We start from the raw sequence: 26,961 nt of genomic DNA on the forward strand, positions 1-26,961 counted from the left end.
ACTGGTAGCAGTATGTTGCTATTAATCCACTTGTGATTATTCTGCTAGTATTTTGCAGGGTGAATATGTGAGCAGAAGTACAGCAACCCTTCCCTAGGCTTAGATGGTGTTATCAAGATAATTTGCCAGCTCATGCTGTTGCACCTCATCAGCAGGGCCAGCTTTAGACACGAGCAAAGTAGGGAGCATGCAAGTATAACTCTGTGAGGTTTTTACTTACCTGTGCGTCTTCCCCTGATTATGAACAGTGTGGTTCATTGAGGACTTCATCTCTTACATCAAAAACATGTAAATTTCTATAGCACTCACAATCAAGAAAAACTGACAAGTTTATGAACTCGTTAATTTCTTCCCGGACTGAAAATGCAGACTGGTCAAGTTTTGCATGTTATGCACATCAGATCCCTGTGCTCTCACATGGCAGCATTAACCCAAGTATTTGCAGGGCAATGCCACTGCATCTCTTCCAGCCTACAGCTCCTCACACTAGGGGCCGCAGGTTGGAGCACCGCTCTCCCGGGGAATGGTAGTCCAGACAGAAAGAGAGACAGTTGTGCACAGCTGCAGCCGAAAGGAACTGCTCTGTGGACCCACATCTGTTGCACGATCCATAAGGCAGGAGCCTGCCTGATAGCTGGCTCCAGTCAATGAGTCTGTGGTGTCTTGAAGAATCTGCTAAAAAAGAATAGAAGATGATACGAATGAAAATTTCTCTGCAATGAAATCACACAGAAACCTGAGAAAGATTATCAATACTTAGGCAAACATTTTAAGTTAGTTCCTCTTTCTGAAAAACCTGCACACAGAAATGGACATAAAAAACACTCAGTGCTTTGTTCTCTGGGGTTGAAAAGACTTCAGTCCAACAGAGGTAGCATGGATGAAGTTTCCACCCTTAACAAGTATTGCAACTTCATCACAGAAATCATAGACTTCTGTCCCCCGTTTTTCCTCAACTTGTCAGCACTGTCTGATGCTGCTGAGTAAGGTATGACCAGTACTGACCTAACAACAGTAATTCTGTGCCAAATCCTTAGAAAATATGATGGTTGTGGACCTCATAGAGTCTACCACCTCTTTCAGCTTTGCAGACAAGATATAAAAATACTGCAATCGTGTCAATAGTCATATTGCAGAGAAGGTATTATATGTCTTGAATAGGGACCTCTGCATTCATAAACATTAAGGCCAGAAGGACTATTAGATTATATTGGCTAACCTCTGTTGTATTACTGACTCCTGTTACATTTCATACCTTTAACTATCTGTTGTGTCCTAATGAATGTGTTTGATGAAAGAAAAGCAACGGGTTTTGATCTGAAGACATAACGAGATGAAAAAGGGATCACTTTTCTTGGCAGTTTATTTCCATAGTTAATAATTTTTATTTTTAAAAGTGTGTGCTTTATTTCCAGTATAAAATTATCTTGCTTCAATTTCTTTCCATTGGTTCTTGCTATGCATTCCTTATTATATTCTAGAGGCATTTAGTACCAAGTAATTTTTCCCCTCTATAAGGACACACGCAATATAATCAGGTTACCTCTTAATCTTCCTGTTGATAAGCTAAACAGACTGTGCTCTTTAAGATCCTCACTGTAAATCAGCCCCTAAATTATTTTTTGCATCTTTTAGCTTCTTGCTTACCCAGTTTTCAGCTTCCTTTTTAGAAAATGGAGAAACCAGAACTATTTGCAGTAACCTAATGTAAAAGCCACAAATGTTTAACAGAGAGGCAAAATCACCCCTGTATACTTTTTTACCAGTCTACTGCTTCTCAGTTGCTATGACCACTATTCTTTTCCACAAGTGTTTTCCCACTTCTCCCCCAAACCCCATTTTGCAGGTAAGCCCTGCAACACTTAGTTTAGAGCATATTTTGCACAGGTCTATGGCTGCCGCTGCTCAGCATTTATGAAGGTCAGGTGCAGATTTGGGGAGAACAAGCAATTAAATAGAGATGACAATTTTAGCAAACAGGTACTGCAAATGTGTCAACATTGATAGAAAGAATTGTAATAGTATCAAAATAGAAGCAGCTATGTTTAAAGAGCTTCTTCAAAACAATTTCTGCATCTTGGAAGTTTTGCATTCCCTCTGAAAAATACAAAAACTAAGTCATTTTCTACTAAAATATATTTCAAGTATGGTCTGTTCCTTCATGTAATTCTTAACAAAATGAGATTCCAGGCCAGACAGGTCCTGGACTCTACTGAACAACAGAAATTACCTCTTTGTCATCATAAGAATATGATTTAAATGAGCAAATAATGTTTTTACAAGAAAGGACAAAGGAACCTGCTCTAGTCATACTGTTTTGAAGAAAAACTGTGATGAAACTCGATTTTCCTTTTATTTAGTCCAGTTATATGTCTATGTAATTTCATTGATTTTAATAATTTTACTTTTAATATTTAATAATAATACTTTTGATTTACAACAACATATGTGCAATGGTAATCTGATTGTATCACTTAATGTAAAATCAAGTATTCTACACCATTATCATAAAGAAATACATCATTCAATTTAATGGCTTATTCATGTTTAAAATAATAATCTTCATCTAATTTTCTTTCTACAGGGAAAAATGATATTTTTGGAGAGATGGTACATCTTTATGCAAAACCAGGAAAGTCAAATGCAGATGTGAGAGCTTTAACTTACTGTGACTTGCATAAGATCCAGCGAGAAGATCTACTAGAAGTTTTGGACATGTACCCTGAATTTTCTGATCTATTCCTCACCAATCTAGAACTGACTTTTAATCTGAGAGATGAAACTGCAAAGGTACATACAATAAATAATAAATGATTTTCTTTTTCTTAATATTGGACCCCATCTGTCCTACAGTAACAAAACTTGAAAATAGCAATTGAAAAACCAAGGTTAGCAAAATTAGAAGCTAAAGTTTCAGCCAGGGGGATTTTGGATGTTTTGTTAAAGCCATGGAAAATATGATTTTTTCAGATTACTATAGCCTGGGTCACCACAAAGGGAACTTTTGACACTAAATTTAATTGTACAGCCATAAAATAAAGATAAAGCATATTATCCGGATTCATTCTGTCTCTAACAATAGAAAATATTTAATTGCTTTTCAAACATGAATTGTTAATTCTCTTATCTTGGAGTGCACCCTACCTCCTAGGAGACTAAAAGTATACAAGGAACTTTTCAAATTTCACTCAGTCTTCAGATTTGCAGGGTTTTCTTGGTCTCTTTTTCCCACAGTCCTCTCCTAAGTGTCCCCTTTTGCCCAGATTGCATCTTCAGGAAAGGAGAAAAATTACCAGTGTTTCTGTATTTCAGACCGCCAGGGTCAGCCTGTATTGGGAAAGAAAGGGGAGGTTTAGGCAGAAGGGGAGAGGGGAAAGGTTATTGCCCAGCTCATGCTATTGTGGCTAAAGCTTTCCCTAGAAAGTTGCAGGGTACACCAGCACTGGCCACCAAACATGGACTACACTGCCCTCAGAATGACTAGTTTACATTTCATTATTTCTGAGATACTGCCATTTTCTGGTTTGTGACGATACTTTTAAGGAAAAACAGAGGTTCAGTGAGAAGGAACTAACGTAATTTGGCCTCAGAGGCCTTCTGAGAAACAAGAAGATAAAGAATGCTAAGTTTTGGGCTGTAAATGATAGGGACACCTTTGCTAATCACATGTGGATCTTCAGTTTAAAAAATTAAAACAAATATAACTTCTGACAAGAAATGTCACTTCTTTTTATGCTGAGCCTTTTTTTAATAAAAGATCATTCTGAAAATAAAAGACCAATTCTAATCTTTATTTTTAAAGTCATCCTTTTGTGTTTATTGAAAAGGTCATAATTATTAATTACATGTGAAATACAATACAATGAATTTATAGTCTAGTGATAAATTTAAGTTAAAACTGGAAGTCCACATATTTGAAAAGTTCCTTGAGGATAGACACACATTAACGATTTTAGCCTTAGCAATTATTTCCTGCAATTACATTGTCATCAATGTTTTATCATTATTTTTTCCTTAGATCTGAGAAAATTGAAACAAAATTCCATCTTCTGTGTTGTGGTGAAGAATACACAAAGTCCTCACTGCTCACGTTCCTTAGAAATTTTTCAGTTGTTATTTGTTACTGCTGTACCAGCCACTAAGAAAAAATCACTAGACTTCACAGAGACAGGGAAGGGAAGACAGGCTCACCCATGCCTCTGAGCTTGCAAAATCAGATTTCTCTAGCAATTGCACTTGCCTTCCACTGTCTATTGCAATCCAGAAAATCATCCCCCAAAAGAAGTGATAAGCACATTCTGACCTTCAAAACATCACTCAGATTCAGATTTGTTATCTGAATAATAGGTGCTTCTACCTCAACTTCTGCTCCCGTCCTCCTATTTATGCAAAAGTGCCTTTTTCTTCCTGCAGTTATTTTACCAGTGGGCCACCACTAAAGCACCTTACCCAGGTTTACAATGGTTTACAACAAAAGGAATAGAGAAAGATGTAAACACTTCCCACTTCTTTTCCTCTGCCCTTCTCCCACATGCAAATCTGCTTACTTGAGTGGTATGGGAAACCTCACTAGCACAGGGAAGGGAAGTAGGCTGAAGCCAGTGCCATGGGTATGTACACAAAGAGCATAACTAGTGTTATATTTGCTTATTTGTAAATTTCTCAGTTTTAAATAAGTAGAAAGAAGAGTTAAATGCATCTTGTATTTATTATGGCAAAAAAAGCACATCCATCTTCTGTAAGATGGATAGAAAAAGACAACATTGTGTTCTCCTATGGAAATAAGTATCTGAATGAACTGAATCCGATAGAGAGGAAGGGAGGGTCTAGAAAGACAAAATAATGAGGGGTAAAGTATCCGGTATGTGTCAGCCTTATATTTATTGTTGTAAAATGTAACCTTTATAATCATTACCATGTAGTTAAATATAAATCTAATAACAAACAGTTACCACATTACTTCTTGCAATAGTATACATTCTCTGTTAGAGTTTATTTAGGTTTTTTTCATTAATTTCTCTAAGACTACTTAAACCACATCTGTGCAAGTTCAGGAAGTGATAACACATGAACACCTGTCGTTCCATGTAAACTTGTTATCAGGATACTTCTGTTTCACCATCAGGTGGTGAAATTGTTAGTTTTGCTCAATCTGCATGAACTTTATAACATTAGCATTAAGCAATACCATTAGTTGGGGATGGAGAGGTTAATGCAGACTGACTTGTGTAATATTGCCTTTCTTAAAGCTTGAACATGATTATGAACCTATTGAAAACCTGTTCTCTTTAGATGGGACTAATCTGTCATTATGTTTCATATTTCATTAATCAAGTCTGACCTCGTAATAAGATCACAAACTACTAATGATACGGATGGAGATAACTGCAAACTACGAAGACGGAAATTGTCCTTTCAAAGTGAAATAGAGAAAGGTAATTAACTTCATTTCTTACATTAGACAGCACTGCTTCATTATTCATTGCTATTTCACTTGGTAATGCTGGGTACATTAGGGTCCCATGTTGGCTGCTACTGTAGCAGCTCTTGAGAATCCAGGTGAGCAGCAAAAACAGCCTGTGCATTGTCCCCTATATGGTTATATATGACTAGAGGATATCAGTTTCACCCTTCCATGACTTCACACCTATCAGTGCAGAGCTGTTCAAACACTAGGCTACCTTATTGCCCTTGAGATATACATATATATCTCTTAAGCAATAATCTCTTAAGCAATACCTATTTTCTGATATTTTTAACTGATTGGAGAAGCTAGTCTATTGGATTATTTATTAGCAGCGTTGATTTTATTTCCTCAGCAAAGTGTTTTGTTGAACTTGATGCTAGGTAGTGTTTCTCCCTGGAATTAAAATATTTTGTTTTCAGGCCAGTAGATTCACCATAGTCAGATTTTTAATTGTATGGTAATGTGTAAATTGCTGTCCTGGCAAGAGTTCGGGTGACATTTTCTGTGCTTACGTTCACCTTAGAGGCTTTTGGGAGTAATCCTAACGAAGGAAAATTCAGTGAAATATTAAACTATGTCACCAGTATCCAGTACTGCTAAATACCAGGAACTGTAGGTAGTAGCTGTGGTCAGACAGCAACAGTCATGAAGACAGTTAAACTGATACTCACAGGATTTTCATTTTTATGTAGGAGAACATTACACTTTTATGGTCCAATGGTTTGTCTGACAAATTACTGTTTCTGGTATGCCTGTCTTTCATAGTCCACAGTTAAACCCCAATCCTAAATGCAGCATAATACCAATTTTAGAGTTGCAGAGTAGCTGATTATAAAAGGGAACACTTTAAACATACATAGCAGGTATAATGCTCAATGAAGGAAGACTTTAATCCAGAGTGTGGCTACTCAGAACAATGACATTGCCATTCGATCAAAGAAGCGTCTTTAGGGCAGGAAGCCAAGACTGACAACAAATCTGTCAGGAAAATGTCCCCATGAAATATTCAATCTGCTCTTCACAAAGAATCTGTTGACAGAGGCGCTTTGCCTGAATAACCTTCACATTTCTTATGAGAAAACATATGCTGCCACCTAGACAAGATGGAAGTGATCTTTCATGTTGTGCCTGCTGCAGAATTACAAATAGGCTTCTCAGGTGTCAATGTGGTACCAACACGCCTAGGCTTTTATGGTTCTTGCCCCGTAGATTACACTGAACATCCTCCTGGAGACATTTATTTGCATTGCTTTTGAAAGAATATAATTTCACAGTTTTATCTTTGAAAAAAGAACTTGCACCATTGGGGAAGAAGAAACAAGACTGGCAACAAGCTCCTTAGTCCTGGTAATGACTGAATAGTATCTGGTAATGTCTGAGTTAGATAGACAGAAGTGTGGTACATTGGAAGTCCATCTGAGGAGAAGATGCAATCGTAAGAGCCCTTTGCCTAGACCTGAGTATACTTTTGGCCCACCGGCTTACCGCCCCTCTCTGGTCCCTGTTGATTCTCTATATGTCGCCATAGCTGCAGCAGACACCTCATAGTCATAGACATTCAGTGTCGCTTTTCTGTGGCCCATCCTACATCCTGTGTGACGTTGTAGAGTACTACAGGTTACTACTGGCTTGTAAAGTAATATTCTATTGATTTCAACACTTTAAATATAGTAGCGAGTGGCATCATATTTTGATCAGCATAGTTAGTCTATAGTGATAAATATTTGGGGATGATCCTGCAGAGTGCCTCAGAAGAACTGGAGTAGAAAAGACAGAGTTCCTGAATACACAGCTGGCAAATGCATTTCTGGTCACAGTATTCTTACAGATAAAAAATGTGTGTTGTATGATGACTTTTAACAATCATATTTTGATTTCAGAACTACACTTTGGACAGGATAGAGACACCCAGCAATCTCACTTTTATATTTTGATATTTTACATCTCACTAAATTCTTATTGATTTGTAGTTGTTGGGGCGGGGGGTGGGGGCATTGCTCATGAAATGGTCTTCTTGCTGGCATTCTTTATTTTCAGCTGTTGACCTACTAGCATATTATGCAGCTTGAGATTGTATTGTTTCCATCTTTAGTGTGATCATCAGCGATTTTCTCCTTTTTGGAGTGCTAAAAATGGGATTGTGTTATCTCAGCCTTTAGTTCACACTAGCCTGATTTGGACCTTGTTGCCATGGTAACTCCTCCTGCACAAGTTTTATCAGGGGTTAAACAAAATCAGCACAGCTCTCTGTTATGCATCTGCAGTTAGTACCACTACTTTTCCAATTCCATGCAAGACCTTCTGACTCCACTCATAGTATTTCCACCATTTCTTACCTGTGTCAACAAAAATGGATTTTAGCTAGTACATTGGGCTCTGCCATAATGTGATTTCAAAGGATACAAGGCTGCTTGAGGGACCAGCTTGTTCTCTGGTTTCCAGAAAGGACTGCAATACCACAAGAAGTCCCCTGCAAAAATTAGCACTTACACTACATAGCGGCTTATTCTTGCTCTCACCCAAAAGAAAAGCATTGCAGATTTTTCAGAATAATGGATGATATTCCTTGCACAGGTGCAGGTGCAGCCTTAGCCAGTTGCCATAGATGCTTGTTAGTCAGCCAAGAAACTCTCTCCATGACTGCTTAAAATAAGCAGTATTCCTGCCTGGCAGTTCCAAACAAAGCTCTCAGCTGGGTTGGCAAGTTAGTCTTCTGCAGAAAACTGAGGGACAACGAGCTGCTCGATCTACATTCAGTTGTCTCTTTTAGCAGTGCAGAATACAATCTTTTGTTGCCCATTTCTCATTTTCCTGTAGTAGTTCTGTTAGCTAATTTCAAGGGAAATACATAGGAGCAAGAAGTTTTTTCTGCTCTGCTACTTCTGAATGCAGATCTATTATCTCATGCTGAATGGGGCATCACTAGAGTTGGTTACATCAATATGAAATTCAAACATACAGGTGAAAAATGCAAAAGTTACAGTGTAAGGAAGCTCACTGAGAGCTTGAAAACTTGAGGCTTTGAAAAGACTTTTCTGGAATTCAAGCATTATTACTTTTGCTAGCATCTTGTTTAAATTTTTGTTAATGTTGGCTCTAAAACCCTAACCTTCTTGGGACTGTTCCAGTGTCCAATTATTCTCATTAAAAGATATTCTTTGCATTTAACTTTAATTCATGTAACCCTTAGCTGAAGGCTATAAAAATTCTGGACCTGTTCTGGGCACTCACACATAATTTTCTTGAAGCCCTAGAAGCAATCAGGTATGTCACTGTTTAACCCCAGCCAGCAACCAAGCACCACACAGACGTTCATTCACTCCCCACTGGTGGGATGGGGAAGAGTAAAAGTGAGAAAACTCGTGGGTTGTGATAAAGACAGTTTAACAGGTAAAGCAAAAGCTGTGCACACAAGCAAAGCAAAACAAGGAATTCATTCACTACTTCCCATCGGCAGGCAGGTGTTCAGCCATCTCCAGGAAAGCAGGGCTTGATCACACGTAACGGTTACTTGGGAAGACAAACGCCATCGCTCCAAATGTCCCTCCCTTCCTTCTTTTTCCCCCAGCTTTATATGCTGAGCATGACGTCATACGGTATGGAATATCCCTTTGGTCAGTTGGGGTCAGCTGTCCCGGCTGTGTCCCCTCCCAGCTTCTTGTGCACCCCCAGCCTGCTCGCTGGTGGGGTGGGGTGAGAAGCAGAAAAGGCCTTGACTCTGTGTGAGCACTGCTCAGCAGTAACGAAAACATCCCTGTGTTATCAACACTGTTTTCAGCACAAATCCAAAACATAGTCCCATACTAGCTACTATGAAGAAAATTATCTATCTATCCCAGCCAAAACCAGCCAAAACCAGCACAAGGTATGAAATCCTTTCCAAGGAGAAAGCTGATTTGGGGCTAAAACTGCACTTGTTACACAGCCAAATCATAGCCGCCCTTTGTTCTTTTGACAGGGCATATAAAATCTTTCCATCATATCCAGGATAATTAAAATACTGGCTAGATAAACCAGCATGGACATACTAACTGGGAATGTAATGATGACCTCACTGAAATAAATCCTTATTCCGGATTTTTAGCTGTGATCCAAAAACAAGAACATCATCCCACAGACTCTAGCTGAGAGGATAAGAACTCCAATGGAGTAACATTGTTAAATTAGTAACCAGAGATTCAGGTAGCCAGCGATACTTAATCTTTAACTCTTGTCAGCTGGCCCAGGGAACTCATAACAAGGAATTTTTATTTCTATGGATGTGATTTTAAAAGGCCAAAAAAGAAAGTTCTTACGAAATCTTGTTACATAATTATTGCATGCACTTGCCCATGTTGACACAGATTGTAACAATTAAGAGGGATATAAAATGCATTTTGCAGTGTTTCATTTTTAGCATATTGTTAACTAAGTAAACTTATATAGTACTTAATTTTAATTTGAAGAGTTATGCTTCTTGACCAGACTTTTCCAAAAGTATCTACTGATCTATTCTCAAAGTAAGCACAGAAGCCAGAGCTCTCATAAACTTCTAATTGAATCTTGATTAGTATAGCTACCTTAAGTGTGCAGTCCTTCTAGGTACTATCCTGGCTAAGAAGCCAAACCATATTAACATAGCTTTATTACACAAGGTATCCAGAGGCCATGGCTGGCAACATAGAAGACAAGGAAATCTTTCAGGAACTGATTCTCCTGCCTAAAAGTATGAGGTGAAGTAGTCCCGAGAGAATGGGGAGACACCTCCCTCTGCTCTCTCCCATTCTTGCCCCCTTCCCGCAGCTTATTTATTTAAATGCTTACTTTATGAATAGATTACTCAGCCAAGCTCTATGCTGTGTCCCCAGCAAGAAAGTAGGGTAAGAATCTGGACAAAAATTGAAGCTCTTACTTAACTGTGTTAAACTGTTAGTATTATGCTGATGAAGTTCGCTTGGGCTTAATTAGAAAAAAGTTTCTAATATTCAGCCAGGGTGTTAGCTGGTTAAATGACCAGGAAACAACTAATATCTTGGCAGGCAGCATATGGCTTGAAACAAGACCTCATGTCCCTAAAATCTTATCATCAGCATGAAACCCCTAACAAAAAGTATATGGTCATCAGAGAGCCCATCACTGCAGTTTTCCATCTGCTCCTATTACTGTTATTGTTATTGCTGTTATCACAGTGCCTAGGAGCCACCTCAGGGAGCTTCCATAGAAGAGTCTTGTTTCTAGGAGTTGCTCCCAGAAAGGCTGTTTCCAGAAATGTTGTATGCAGTCACACATACCCATAGCCATCCTTTGAAAAAAAAAAAAATAGTACTACAGTGAAAGCTGAATTCCTCATAAAAGAGAATTCTAAACTTAATAGGAGAACTGCTTTGGCCTTTGCCCTGAATCCCTTCTGAGGTGCATGGTTATACTTCTTTGTTTCTGATTTTTTAAGTATAGTACTATTTCCTGAAGTATAAATCCACAATTGTCCTCCCATTATTATCTGATTAGCATTAAAGTTGATACAAAGCCAGACAGAGCAAGGAAAATTCAGAGATAAGGCTATCACTCCATCCCTATCTTATCTCATTGTACTAAAAATGGTATAAAAGAATAAACGAAGGATTGCATACTTACTTCAACTTTGAAATTCTTGGCTTTTTAAATGTGTCTCAAATTCAGTTATTCAAAACTACCTCCTTCCTCAGTCCATTTCAAAAAAGGAACATGGATCCTTATCGAAAGGTTGCCCAGTCCTTAGTTCAGGATGGTGGTGGGAGGTTTCAGTATCTTCTGCCATTTCCTATTTCCAGAATCATCCAAACCTTCATAGTGCAGAGAGGAAACACAGCAAAGGACGCATGAACTTACCAAATTCTCACAAGCAGCACACTGACAGAGCAGTAATTCAAACAGCTCTCGCCAGTACAGTTCATTTCCTCCACCATCACTATCCAACCTACTGGAACCTTTCAGCAAAATTGCTAGGACTTGCTATAATGATAGAATTTCACTAGTTTGTATCTTTAGGTTCCCCAGTGAAGACTTAGGAGTTCCCAAATTATGGATGAAATTGGAATTAAAGGAATCTTCTATCATTAAAAACAGTCACAGAAAAATAAGAACTTTAAACCTTTTTACTACTGAGAGGAGAAAATGTTTTAACTTTCCTAAAATACTACCAGTAACCTATTTTTTCTAGGAATAAGAATCTTCCTGCATCAGTTTCTAGACAGACATCATTTTTCCTTGGTGTTAGTCAAATACCTCATGCATATCTGACAGTACATTTTGTAAGTAGGAGGTCTTAAAGATAGGCGGGAAATTTGAAGGGAAACATAATGAGTAGAAGTGAGGAAAAAGGAGGAAAACAAACGTGTGCTGAAGAATATAAGGATTTCCTCACCCAAGGTTTCAGGAGCCATTGTAAGTCTTTGAGGTCTGACAGGTCTACAGACATCTACTGTATCAAGGTGCTGAACAAGGACTTACAGATACACAAATCCATGTGCCTGGTGGAACGTTAGATAAATCCTTTCTACCAGCTTAAGAAAAGTCTCAAGAAATGTATGTGCACCTTTAAGAACTCTTGTCTCTGTCATGTTCTAAAAATGGCCAAGCTTTGATATAACTGTATCTGTTTCAAAAGATTATTTTTAAGCCAAAAAATCTCACATGGAAAAAATCTATTTTCACTTGTTCTTCGTTTCACCTAAATTCTACTGGATATTATGCTGTAGAAGGGCATAACTGTATATGATGTTCACAGAAGGAAAAATTGTAGTAATGTAGCCAGTCCTCATCTTATCATAAAAATCTGGCACTGTTACTAAATTAAATTATTTATGAATATGTGATGACTTCAGGGTTCATTACATTGCTCTTTTTTATTTCTAAAATTTATAATCCTGTGGTCCTTAAATGTGAAGAAATATCTTTATCACTGAGCAGGCACTGTGTGCTTTACTACTTCCTCTAATTATAACTAAAAAGCTGCAAATGTTACTTCTCACTTGTAAAAGTGAATTCTAGTGCAACTAACCATCAGAATACTGATTTAGATTAACAGAAGCAAATCAAGTGTATGTGAAAGGCAGCCTTTATGTTAATTCTCTCACTGTCCTAAGCATTATTACTATATTATAAGTGATATATAAATAGTTTTCCTGTTCAAAGACCCTTGCTGTACAAAGTGGACTGCAGATTTTAACAGTACAGTTTGTTTTCGGAGCTTTAGGACCAACTACTTCTCCTGACAATTCCTATTTTTTCAGTTGAGATCATTTGGAAAATATTTAGATCTGAACTTCTCAGGCTATCCAATAGACATTTTGCACAGTGTTCAAACTACTTTTCTTTTTTCATGCACACTGAATTTGTGATTTTTCCATACAGATTTCATGCATTAAAACCCATCCAAAAAGTAGGTGATTTTTCTAGTACTAAAAATTAGACATTCTGTTAACTTGAACAGTGCTATAATCATAAATGATGTTTCACCAAAGAGCAAGAAAAACCTCAAGAGATACTAATTTATGCTTTCTTATCACTTCAAGTTATTAGTTATAAGGACTTTATGATTAAACTTTCCTTTAAAGTTTTTGGTTTTTTCTGTACTATTTTATCCTCAGGAATGTATTGGTAATGTGCAGATGTTGGAGCAAGCTATGCTTTCAGCAGGCACTCAAAAATGTTTATGAAGGCAGCACTTCTCAGTCTACCTCATCACCAGTCATGACCTGAGATGATCATGACAGCAATAGAAGACTGTCCTGACAACAGACAAATTTCTCTTCAGCTGAAAAATGGTAGAGTGCTTTGTTCAAGTTGTTCATCTTCTGTAATGGACTTTCAGATGACCTTTCCTGGGACATGTTCCTTGTCAGGACATGAGTTGAGCCTGGTTTTGATAAACATCCAGATGTCATGATATGCAGCATCAGGACTCTGAAAGTGAGTGTAGGCCAAGCTGATTCTGAGAGACGAGCTCAAGCACTAAAATTCAAGATTTATAAAGGTCTTAGGTTTATTTAAGTGAATTCAGGGTAAATTACAGTACTTTCTGATGTTTGAGAAGGGCCAAAATCAGTTTTCAGACAAATTTTCTGGTAGCAAAGGTGGACTAGCTCTCATTTCAAATATTGCATATGAAATGAAGTCCAGAATTTTATCTACTGTTTGGTGTGCATTTATAAAGATTGTGGGGATCAAGTCCTTCTCCTGTTGGAAAATGAATCCACTAAAGTTCTTAATATTGTTTCCCATAAGACTGTTTGCAAATCAATAAATTTTTCTCTCTGAAGATCTTTAATTCACTAAAACTAAACAATAAAGAGTTAATAGAACTTGTGAATTAAAAGTCCATTCTGAAGTCTGTCATTGGAAGGTTCTGTATGAACGTAATTTTCAAGTAAAAATATTAATTGCAAACTGGGTTAAGAGACCCAATCTAAAAGACCCAGGTCAAAGAAAGGGTGGCAACTGGAACAAAAGTGTCAGACATCTTGCCTGTAGATTTCATTGTTATAATAATATATCTTAAAGGAAGACAAATTACTTTAACATTTTCCTTTTATTCTTAGATATGTGAAAAGTATGGCAAAAAGGTATATCTTCACCATAGCAAAAGTTATCTACTGAATGACCAGATGCTGGGTTGCTTTTCATTTTCATGTTCACAAGCAGTCAGCTTCCTCCTTTTTGGTATTCTTCCATTACCTAGTCTATCAGAAGGCACTCAGTTATATTTAGCAATGTACTCCATACCAGTCACATTCAACTAAGTATGAAGCAAACAGCAAGGAAAAAGAATTATGAGCATTTTAATTAGCAGTTTAATAATCCTGAAGTCCCTGACTGGCATTCTATAAAGTAGTTTAGCCCGCATACAACTTGAGTAGACTTCTCTGGAATCACCCCTCATTATATATTGGTGCTGCTCCACAGTACCAGTAATTTTTAATATTACATCAATATTATGTATTGATTATATTGTTCTTACACCACTAACTGAAAAGCAGTGATTGCAGGAATTAGGACTACCATTTTCCCTGACTGATTTTATGCTGCTCCCCATCTATATGGTGGAAAACATAGCCATGGTTTGAACATCAGTGTTCAAATTATGCATCAACAGCTTTTGATTTTTTGACATCTTTGAGATTTTGCACTTTTTCAACCCTGTTTGTGGTATGGTATTTAATATACTATCTGAAATGCTTGGGCACTGACTTTTCATTCCAAATATTTGCTGCCTGTGGTGCATGGGTGGGCACATAAGGCATTTTTCTGCTCTCTGACAAAGTAACTGACATTTTTAAATTAAAGAATCGGTAACAAATAGTCATGATGACTAGCAAATATTTCGTTCATATGTAGGAAAGACAGACAGATTGACCACCACAGGAATATTTGTGAATACCACAAAAGAAAGAGGTAATAACAGTTGAACCAAAATACTTGCTGGGAATCTGAAGATCTGCAGACCTTTTGAGCAATTAACCATCCCTCCTTCCAAGTCACAGTGTGCATTTCTTCTTACCAAGGGACGTACTTGGTGTAGCGTAAAATAATATGGTAGTTTTTTTCAAAGGAAAGGGAAGATGTCACGTCTGCTGAACAGATTTAGTTATGCAGATCATGTTAATGATAAGGATTATCTCGTTTATGGTTTGGGATATAAATTGCTTTCTGCGGGGATGAGGAAGTCATTCACCTCATTTCCTGCATAAAATTGAATTTGTCTGGGCATATTATGGGACTTTTTGTTGGATGGTTGAAAAAAGGGAGTAAAAGTTTGCCACCTTCTGAAACCCTAGGCTACATAGCTAGCCTGATTAAGTATGACAAATTCCAGTTAATGAAATTACGGTAATATTAAACAATGCTGCTCCACATGTAATATACTACTGACACTTTCACCAATATTGTTTGCAGCAGAGTAATACATTAAGAGAAAGTATGTCTAGATCATGCAGACTGCCACCTTCTGAATAATGCAAAACTTCAGTACTACAGGCTGACCATGGCACACAAAAAAACTTGTTTGATCTCTGGTAACCATCCCACCAACCTGAATTTATTCCAGTATTTCTGTGAGTCTATGTCATAGCCATATTTCATTGCCCTCATGACAACCCCGTTTCTTCCCTTCCTTTGCCAGTGCAAGTGAGAAAAGCAGGACACAAACATTCTGATAATTACTATGAAGATTTTGGAATTTCCAGACAGCAAATGTCAGAGGACACGGCCTGTAAGTTTGGCAGGCACCCAAAACACATAACAGGCTAAAACAAGTCCCATAAACAGTGCAAATGATGTTTGTACATGTTTGGTAAAGCAGGAAGTTACAAAATAATCATCTTCAGCAAAACAGTTTCTAGCAATCAGAAGTAGAGAGTGAAACTTGTCTTACTGGAAAAGGAAGGAGGAAGCACTAGGATGAGGGAGTTTTTTTAATTATTACGTTTATTTTGGAAACAGAAAAGAAAGGAGAAGAGAAACCTTTTGAAACCTGGAGTCTGTGTGATAGAAAGTGGACTTATCCATACATGCACATACACAGATAGAAAACTCTTCTGTTCTGGAAAATTCATTCCAAACCAATGACTGGATTTCATTAGAAAAGGAAGGAAAAATAGGAGGAATTCACACTCTGACTAAAGCGCTACCTAGATACTATTTGTAACATATTTCCACTGAGCTACAGAGGCACTGCTAAGCTGTTGAGCTGAGGTACAGAGCTTGCACCATCATAAGGACCTGAAGAACCAAGTAAAAAATGCAGTTTCCATTTTAATTCCTACTCTAGTTGCAGAGTATTACAGAATTATTCTCCAGACAGAAAAATCTTTAGCATTAAATAAGAGTCTTTTAAAAGGAAAACAACTTTTGACTCTCTGAATATAGCCAGATGGTTAGCAGATAAAGCAACGGCAGTAAAGCCAAAGATGAATATTTTGAAATAAATCAGCTGATGAACAAATCATGTAGGCAGGACCCTGCATTCAACAGATCTCAGTTTTTCTTCTAATGCCAGTGAGTTCATTATACCTGGACAGCGTTTGGAAAAGAATATGTTCTGTTTTTCTGATATAGATGGAGACTAAATGCAGGGATATCGATTGAATTACCCTGGTTTTACAGCAGTGTAATTGTTAGCAGAATCTGACTTTTTGTTTCTAGATATTTTGGTATTCTATGAATATGACAGATAAGACAGTCTGCTATACTTCAGCTGCTATACAATTTTTTTTCATTAGAGTCTCAATGACCTCCTCTTAAAATTAGTCCACCGATTGATTTGTGTTCCATGGAGTGCTCATTACAGCTACCGTTAGTGCACAAAATCCCATGAACATAAAAAATTACCTTAAAAAATGGCAACTTCAAGCTTTCATTAGAAGGTCTTTTTCACAGGCTGAAGTCAGTCAAGCAGTAAGTAATTAGGACAATTTACTGTAGTGTGACTGTATGTATTTCACTGTATATTCCAACAAGAAAAGCCATGGGAGACATCTACATTAGAATTTTCTCATGAAGCTTTCTTTGGTTTTTGTACTATTTTGGAGATGGGATTTCAGAGAACATGGTACTTGACTCTCCAGTCAGAGCATCCCCCAAGAGCTTTACACTGCCAGTCCATTTGCATTTGTGTCGATGCTTTCACAGTATCAGCGTATCACAAGTATCACTTATAGCTAGTAATCCTGCTTAACAGAAGCCAAATAAAGTCACTTCAGTCCAGGGCTGTGTTAATTGCCCTTGGAGACTCTAGAGGGTACAGTTACAGGAGGCCTGCTGTGCTGTTGGTTTTATTTTGCTCACCATTACCTGCCCTCACTGCTCACAGATGTCTGGACTCCTGCAGAGTGCTCTGTACAGATATTGCATTCTCTTTATGTGCAGATAAAGAGGATTAGATGAGGCCACAGTTTCATTTCCTTATACTGACCAGAAAACAGAGAAGAAACCTAGGGAATATACTAAATGTTGTATTAACCACTGCTGTAGACCTTCCAGAGCTATGTTGATTAGTAATTAGCACAAAGCAGATGGGAAATCATGCTGTCTCCCCAGGAAGTTAATGCAAACTAGTTACAGTATTTATATGTTGTTGAGACTACTACCCTGCTAAAATGTGTTTTAAATAAATAGCAGGACTGGAATTATCTTGACGTATCAGTTAAAAATAGGTAAGAACAAATATTGAGTTGGAAATTAGCTTCAAGTTTATGCTGAAAAGAGATCAGGAGTTCTCTATATTCATAAATGATCGTTCTTGGGTTTAAATACTATTTAATTTTTACAATGTGTTTTTAAAGACATCTGCTTTAAATCTAGTTTTATTTGCCACTTATTAAGAGCACTGAATCTGCTGTTCCTCGCTACGGACCTTGAATGTCATTAATGAAAGATTCATTCTCAACTTGATTTGCTACTCTGCTACCATATATATCACAGCATGTTGTGTACTCTTCTTATTCAAAAGATTGGATGTTCAGAGAATTGCAATTAATTCTAAAAGCTAAGGAATTTGGGCTACTTTGGAAAGTTGTTTTGAGATGATCCCACAAAGACAGACAAGGAACTCCCTTCTTTTTCTACCAATAGGGTTTCTCTCTACCATATCAATCGTAAATATAGGTTTGACAGTAATGAGCATGGAGAAATATGCTCTCTATTTAGGTGGGCCCAGACACTTTGAGGTTGAGCGGTTGATTAATACATTTGCCTTTTCTGGGAAAAGAATAATCAGCAAAGATGCTCTTATGTGGACATAACTTAAATGGGTAGTTCTGATACTGAGTCTGACATCCGTGACTGTTAGCCTGTCAAGACTGTGAAAAATGCCCAAAAACGTGAGAAATTGGAAAAGGGAATGAAATAATAAATTAATTTTTTAAAACTTTGGAATATAAGGCTTTCTCAAATCTCATCCTCACCTGGAAAAACAGTGAGTAAACAGGAGGGCTGTGTTGGATAAAACCTTTGCTGTTTTGATATAAGCAACTTTTTGCATAATGTGTTACGGTTTAGGGACTACGAATCCTCACTACATACATAAAAATGTCTTCTAGGACTTCAAGAAAGATATAAATCTCCTCTGATACAGGAATCAAAAAAGGCTTTAAAGTAATTTATTCTAATAGACAGTGAAATTCCTAACTGATATAATAATCATCTCCATCCTCAGACCAGAATAAACTAGAACACAATTTCATGAACTGCGTATTATTGTACACAATTATTTCTATTTAACAGATTATTTCAAAGAGAACGATCAGAGTGATCCTGAACCCTCAGGGGACATCACCAGATACTATCAATCTATTAAGAAACACTTTGAGGAGAAAAAAAGTGGGTCATCATCTTTTGTGTCCTCCATTGAAGATGAGCAAAAGCCCCTGTTCTGTGGGATAGCTGAGTACCCATCTGTAACAGAGAAAACCACAGACGTGGACTTTGAAGAAATGGTTCATGCCACAGAAGAAATTCTTATTGACAAAAGAAGCAATTCTTGCAAAGGTAATCCAGCTGATGCTATTTTGTAAAGTTTGAGTAGACATCTTTTTTAGTCTAATTATCAAAAATAATTTTCTGAATGGTTCTATTGATTCTTTACGTAATATTTACTTCTGTGTTTCCTGAAAGGTTTACAAGAAAAAATATTTTAGATCAAAAATTATTATTTCTCAAGAGGATTAATGTAGTTTAATACACTGGCTGCGGGACTGGATTACAGAACCTCCAAAAGGCTATTCCAGGCTTTGGTAACAAATCATCTTGTATCTGAACTTCCTTAGGAAAGTCATTTAAACAAACTCTTTAAAATTGTCAGCTGGTACTGGACTTCACTGAGTGCCCACGGATGAAAACTGCACTTAAAGCAGTAAAGAATCCCTCAAAGTGTGTTTGATATGCCAGGGTTGGGTGACAGTAAAAAATTCTAGGTAACGAGAGCTAGATAAACCTAGTGATGGTTGCACATGCACAAAAAAAAAATGTTTTCAGGTAACTAGTTTCATTCTCTGTATGGACAAGGCACAACTAAAATTAAGTGAAAAAAAATCATAATAGCTTGAAAGAATGCTATCCTATTTTGCTGTACGTATTGGTTAAAAGACACACAGACCAAATCCTGACTTCCATAAGCAAAACACAAGGACAAAGATTTGGCCTTTTGTATATGACAAATGATCAAAAATTATTAAGCAATCTCAGTTAATTTTACATGGAGTTAAATCACATAATTAAAATTACATCTAATATACTAAAATATTAATTTTCTCAGTGATGTGAAGGAAAATTAATGAAAAGCCCTGGATACAATTTAAATATTGCTGAAGGTTCATTTGTAATTGTTTCAGTCTGAAGGGAAGAATTACATATTTACTGTTTAATGCTGTTTTCCCCAGCAGTTTTTTTCCATTTAACCATCATTCAATAAATTTTAGGATTTTAGGCTATAATTTTAAATGATCCTAATGATTAAACAGGCCAAACAATGTATTTTTTATATTTCAAAGGTATGAATATGTGAAATCTGGTCTCTTCAGGTTAGGGCTATATAAATCCACACCACATAAACTTGTTGCATACATACTGCAATTTGAAAGCTTACCTTTCCCCTACCAATAGCCAGAAACGTGTCCTTGCAGCTATAGCAACGTTTTCCAAGGCAACCTATTGCAGATTTTATTTGAGCTAAATTTAGCACGTCTAAAGGTTACATATTTTGATTAAGACCACATTCTTTTTTCCACTTTGTAATCTAGCACTTCTGGTAATGTGTGTGAAAGATCATTACTTTTCTTGCAACTTCCATAAAAACTTCAAGGTCAATAAAATAAGATCAGCTTTGATTGATATAAGTTTTAAACTAAATTCCTACTCCTACTATTAATAAGTTATTGATTATAACTTACCATAAAAGTAGTTATAAACATAATGAAATTTTGAAATAACCTCTGCTTGTATGTATGTATGTTTATAATCCTCATATATTATGGTACCTTACAAATCTTCAATACAAATGCACTTGTATAAAGCTGCTGCAATTCATTACCACTGTGACTGATACATATTTAATTATCTTTAGTTTTGTTTTTAGCTTTGGTCATTACTGTTGATGAATGGAAAGGCTATTAATAGTGTATTGGATAATGTGGGCAGGAACTGCATAAACTTCTCTCTCATATTCCTAAAATGCAACTCTTAATTTTAAAACATATGGCTGTCTTGAGAAGACCTGATAATTTTTCTGTAGCTGGTAATCTATATATTATGGGAAAATGCTGTTTTCTATTTTCTCTTGGTCATTATTTGGGCTATAAGATTGATTCTTAAATTCTTGAAGTGAATAAACATACATTTATTGATTTAGTTCTCAGTTTAGGATTCTTCAAGCCCTGGAAGACCATAGCTGGTTATAAAGTTGTAACTGCTGTTGGGCTTTTCTAGGGTTACTCATGTATGTGGAAGTACCTGAAAAGATGCTTAGAATCATAGAATCATAGAATCATTAAGGTTGGAAAAGACCTCTAAGGTCATCGAGTCCAACCATCAACCCAACACCACCATGCCCACTAAACCATGTCCCTAAGCGCCTCATCTACACGTCTTTTAAATACTTCGGGGATGGCGACTCCACCACTTCCCTGAGCAGCCTGTTCCAAGGCCTGACCACTCTTTCAGTAAAGAAGTTTTTCCTAATGGCCAGTCTAAACCTCCCCTGGAGCAACTTGAGGCCATTTCCTCTCGTCCTATTGCTGGTTACTTGGAAGAAGAGACCAACCCCCACCTCGCTACAACCTCCTTTCAGGTAGTTGTAGAGCGCGATGAGGTCTCCCCTCAACCTCCTCTTCTCCGGACTAAACAGTCCCAGTTCCCTCAGCTGCTCCTCATGAGACTTGTTCTCCAGACCCTTCACCAGCTTCGTTGCCCTTCTCTGGACACGTTCCAGCACCTCAGTGTCCTTCTTGTAGTGAGGGGCCCAAAACTGAACACAGTATTCAAGGTGCAGCCTCACCAGGGCCAAGTACAGGGGCACTTAGAACAGTACAATACCATGTCTTATAGTGTATTAACTTGCTTATAACGTATGAACTTATTTTATAATTTGAGTGCCAATTCATTTGCTTTGTCACAAATTAAATGTTTATTGTAATAGTCTAAAAATACATATTCTGGGACCAAAACCAGCTGTGATTTCCCTGGGATAATCCACGCAATTGAAAAATACGTGATTTTATTGAATGATTTATTGTGTAAAATAACCAACAGGACATTAAAAAGCAGTGAAATGTATGGCCTATATTTTTAGTTTCTACTCCTGAAATTCACTGCTTAAAAGTAAAGCCACTGGATTTACAATATCCATTGCACCCACACCCATAGTTTAAAATTTTACCCCTGAATTTTTCATAGTCTGCTCCCTTCACTTTGCTGAGAGCTTTCCAACTTCCTTGGACACTGCAAATTGTGCCATGTGTGCCTGCTAAAACCAAATTACATGTTTCTCTGACTCTGTTTTCCTCTTTCCTTCTGTTGGCTTAAGTGGCTGAGAAGCTGTGTAGCCAAGATGAAATCTCCTTCCCCTTCCTTCCGCTCAGTGCATACAATAAGTTATAGGTCACGTCACATGAAATTCAAACACTCTCTGCAGCTCCAGGAAACCTTCTACTACCTACTAACCAAAGATCAGATAATGCAGTAAGCACCTTTCTCTTTTAAAAAAGAGAAGAAATACTCCCCCTCCACTTGGAGTCATGTAGTGAGAGCTCCCCTTCCTGGCTAAATCTATTTGAAATACTAAATCTGAGCAGGAGGTTTTTTTCTTTTTTTTTTTTTTCCATTTCTTTACTTAGAGCAACACTGCTCAAAGATGTGTTTGAAAAGGATTAGCTAATAGCATTTGGACAAACCTCTCACATGTCACCCACGCTGTATTTTTTTTCTCTCTTCTTTGAAACATGGCTCTGGCTGCTATGGTTGCTTAGAAAAATTTCACAAGTGTGAAATGAGTGTTACCAATGCTGAGTTATCAGCCTGCAGTGCCAAGAGAAGCGTTAGGAGAAGCTCTGAGCAAACCATTCAGGGACTACTGGGGGATGTGGGATTGAAGTCCAACTGCTCATACAACAGAGGCTGATGCTTTATAAGCGGTCAAGGATTCTGTCCAGCTGTATGTTGAAGCAGCAGCCTGAGCGCAGTAAGAACATTTAATACATTCAGTAACTTCATGTAGTTAAATAATTACAAATACAACCCTAATGGGAGTTTTACTGAACAGGTGTTAAAGTTTTAACAACCTTTTTTATCACAGCAGAGGAGAATCTGAGTGGTACTGAGCATTTTTTTGACTGTCTGCGTGACAACAGATTCACTCAAAGTAACAAAGGCTTGAGGCAGGGGGGGATAGATGTAGAAAAACCACTGTTCATCCTAAATATGTCACCTGTAGTCTCTGCAAACCTCACAGCAAGATCTTCATTCTGTATCAGATAAGGGTATGTGCAACTAATATATCCCATGATAAATGATTTGTAACCTTTCACCATCTTGGTGAACAGGAGAAACAGTCTAGAGCCAGGAATGTAAGCTAATTAATAAACACACAGAGGTGTAAATTAAGCAAATTGAAAGATGAAGGAGAAATAGCTCAAACCAGAAATCCAAGCAAAAGGAAGGAGCGCCTCTGAGTTCTGTTTGGATGGTAAGGTGCAGTGTTTGATCACAGAGATCCAAGAACTGGGATGGACAAGAGAGATGGAATTTGGGCATAGCAGGTACAGGCTGGGGTGTGGAGTAGTCATCATCTTTTTTTTTACAAAGATCATAATTATTCAATTGGGCCTTTTTTAGCTTGAAATAAATTTATTTTCTCCATCTTAATCCAAAATTTTACCTGTAGTTCAAACAGGAAAAAAGAAAAAAAAAAGAATTTTATTATTTACTGTGAAGCTTCATTTAATATTAAAGTGATCTCTGACCCAGCAATGCTGAATACTTCATTCTTTTAGTATTCACAAATTATTAAACAAAATGAACTGGCACCTTTCACCCCACAGTACTGTAAGAGTCTCCGAGACATGCTTTACACTACGATGTAAGGGTTGGGTTGGGGACTAGTGGTGCTAAAAGCTACATCAATGAAAATCAATTTTCTTTTTGAAAATAATAACCAGTATCCCCTTGCAAGCAGTATGAGCTGCACTAAATGGCCTCTGTCTCAGGGAAAACATATTACACTTCACCAACCTTGTTAAGACAAGCAGTGTTACAATTATTGGTAAGAAAGGCAGGTAGCTGAGGTCTGGCAACTTTCTCTAGAGGGGGCATTCCAATGCACTGTAGTGCATGCCCAGTGCTGTAAATGCAATGCAGCAAGTCCTTCTTTTCCATGAAAAAGCTAAACAGTAAATACACTTCAATAGCACATTCAAGGGCAAGAGAAGAAGTTTTAGCCAGGTCTCTGAAATACACAATCAAAGACATTCAAGTACATCATTTAATGCACTTAGGTTAGAACAAATATTTCTAATTTCAATTAACAACAAATTGCTTACAAAAAAAAAAAAACACAACACTTGAAAAAACTGGGTCTTCATTGGTAAAATAATAGAAATAAAACTAAAGAAATAGTAGCCGTTCAGTGGCAGAACTCTGATGATGCTGACTAGACAAAGCTGCTTGTTTATCTACAGCTTCTAAAATGTTAGTATGTTTCTATTGTCATGTTAGAATTTTATAATTTTTGGATGTGACCACTTTTATCTTTCTTTAAATAGTAAAGAACAAAGAGAGTTGTTCAGGCAGTGTACCAGCGTAATAATTTGACTTTCAAGGTTTTGAGAAACACTAGTAAGTGTGATGCTTGAGGGATGCCAACCCCCCTCTAACAGTGTGTAAATGAAACTATAATTTTATATTGTTTGTTTTTCATCAGATATCACTGATAAAAGAGACTGGGAGCGGGAGAACATCCAGGAGTACCAGGACTCCCAAACTCAGTCAGCATTACCCCATGTTACATGGGGTATCTGTGAAACTGAAAGTGACTTTATATATGGGGAAGTGGAGAATCGATTAGATTTACTTCAAGAACAACTCAACAGGTAAAAACAGAGATATGACCAAAGAAAGTGTGAAAGAGTACATAATACAACTGATATTAATGATGCTACAGGAGGAATGAATTTGCACAGGAAGTTTCCAAAAGCATTCAGATCTTCAGAAGCTCAAAAGTACAATTTTATGCCTGATGGAAATAGCACTTTGTTGTCTATATGTATTCTGAGGAGCCTAACTTCAGTCTTCCAGATTTTTGGAAAGACCTATTCTGGGTACAAAATTTTTAATTCGTTGCCAGAATATTCATATCACTTACCTCTGGATACCCACATTAGCTACTCTGAATTGCCTTGCAGAAGAGCCTTTCTCCTCCATTGACTGTTTAGGAGACCAACTTTTTAATGAAGAAGCTGTACAGAGGCACCTAAACTTGTTAAATTTAAATCTCGCCTCACCCAGAATGCTGTTCCCTTAACAGTGATTCCTAGATATCTACATGTCCACAAAATGACAATTTTCAGTTTCTTCAAAATCTGAAGTACTTTTTGTTTCCTGGAGGCCCAAAGTAAACCAGCTGCCTTGTTTAAAAAAGACAAATTCCCTTTTTGATGCATTAACTTATTTTGCAACTGTCTCTATAATAAGTAAGATATGGGGGTATGCAACGGCAAAATACTTATACCTGTTACAACAGAAAACAGGTGCTTTCTTTGTCAGAAGCCATTATTACCTTTGCTTAATAACATGTCTCTTCCTTCTCTCTTTTGCTCTCTGATATACTACTCTGCTGACAGCTAAGCAGCATGGCTTATAGCATCTTAAAAATATGGTTACTATGTTTTCATCCATCCTACACTACCATGTAATTTCCCTTAATTTTAAATTGCCCTATGCTCAGGTCTGTGGCTTTCTTATTATTTTCACTCGGCAATTCCATTACTTTCAATATTTTTCCATGACAAGTACTATGACACGCACTCAGCACTAATTATACTTTAGTAGCTCTTCATTGGCATTCTGTGCTGTATATTTTAGCAATCAGTTTAAAGCCAGGTTAACTGCATATTCCTTCCTTCATCTACCATAAGCCAATCAAACCGTAGCATTTTTCATTTCTGAATACTATATAGTACATTAAAAAGACATTTTTAACGTGTAAGCATAAATTGCCGTAATTTCTAATTGCAGTAAAGTCGAGTAATCTAAGTAATGGTAAATGTCACATAACTAAACAGCTGCGTGTTCCCCATCAAGAGTGTGTAGTCTTTTGGTTACATTTCTTTTCCTGAAATCTTAAGCTCTTGAAACTGAAGTCATATCTCAATTTTACCAATAGTTTTATCAAATTCTTATTCAAGTTCTCAGTATTTTTTGAGTGAGAAAATATCATTATTGCTGATAAAATAAGATTTAAATTGTTATGGATTTTATTAAATCATTTTATTCTTTAACTCTTCTCATGATTTTAAAGCTTTTCATGCTTTCAGGATTTTGGGCCTTGCTGGGTCTTCTATGAATGTAAAAGACAATATTCTATCCTGCTTATGTCCGATCTGTCCTGCTGGACTAAAAAGCAGGGTCACTTCTTCCTGACGTTTTCCATGCCAGGTTAGAGGCTTGGCATAACACTCGAATTATTAAATGGATATAGAAGGCTGGAAAGCCATTTTTCGAGGAATATGTCCCCAGAGCTATCGCTATTTCTCCTCTTTAAGCAATTGGAATTTCATGGAGGCTGTAGGCCAAGCATCTAAGGTTCTCCTGTTTGTTCATCCTTGGGTGGCATGACATTGGCTTGTTTTAAATTTTGGAGAAATGAGAGAGAAATTATATATGCAATGATGATGAATAAAGACTACCAGAGGTACTCTTTGATTTGAAGTACTGGGAAACTCCCATCAAGTGCTAACACAGTAAGAAGGGAGCAATTTTAGAGTTAATTCAAAGCCAAAAACAATTGTTGATGCAAGTCCTCCAATGCTAAATCCCTTTTATTCACTGAGATGTTAAGGCCCAGGTTTAGCAGATGGACGCTCTCTGGATGGTGGCATGCTGCTGCTGCTGCAGTAGTTTCCCCTGTGGCATCAGCATCATGCTTGTGTGAGATCAGCACATTTGCGAGTAGCAAAGAACCCAAGAGAGCTGAACAAGAGGGCGAGTAGGGCATGATTGACTGTAACCTCCGGGTTTGGGCCTTTATGAGAACTGATGCCACAGAACCAGCTTCTCCTGATAAAGGAAGAAACAGCATCCTAAATATCCTTTGGGCATACCTTTCAGATTAATTTCATAGATGCTTTTATAAATAAATGACACAGGCAATGGACAACTCCAATGTGATAAAAAATAATATCAAACAGTGAAGCACCTGGTGAAAGCAAAAACCTGTCAGCACAGGACCAATTCTGCTGCTGTAGGGAGCCCAAGTAGTAACACTCACAACA

At 37.2% G+C, this 26,961-nt stretch overlaps 1 protein-coding gene across 1 annotated transcript in view; it reads left to right on the forward strand.

Moving 5' to 3' along the window:
- KCNH7 (potassium voltage-gated channel, subfamily H (eag-related), member 7) overlaps positions 1–26,961 on the forward strand; it is a gene marked incomplete at its 5' end in the record, with an annotated part of 52,074 nt that overhangs the window by 21,579 nt on the left and 3,534 nt on the right. Inside the window, 4 exons of the mRNA XM_009584585.1 lie at positions 2,585–2,790; positions 5,336–5,435; positions 18,707–18,970; positions 24,393–24,561. Of these exons, the coding sequence (XP_009582880.1) occupies positions 2,585–2,790; positions 5,336–5,435; positions 18,707–18,970; positions 24,393–24,561 (739 nt within the window). The remainder of the gene's footprint in view (positions 1–2,584; positions 2,791–5,335; positions 5,436–18,706; positions 18,971–24,392; positions 24,562–26,961) is intronic.

Source organism: Fulmarus glacialis, unplaced genomic scaffold (assembly GCF_000690835.1).
Source record: "Fulmarus glacialis isolate BGI_N327 unplaced genomic scaffold, ASM69083v1 scaffold12409, whole genome shotgun sequence".
NCBI lineage: Eukaryota > Metazoa > Chordata > Aves > Procellariiformes > Procellariidae > Fulmarus > Fulmarus glacialis.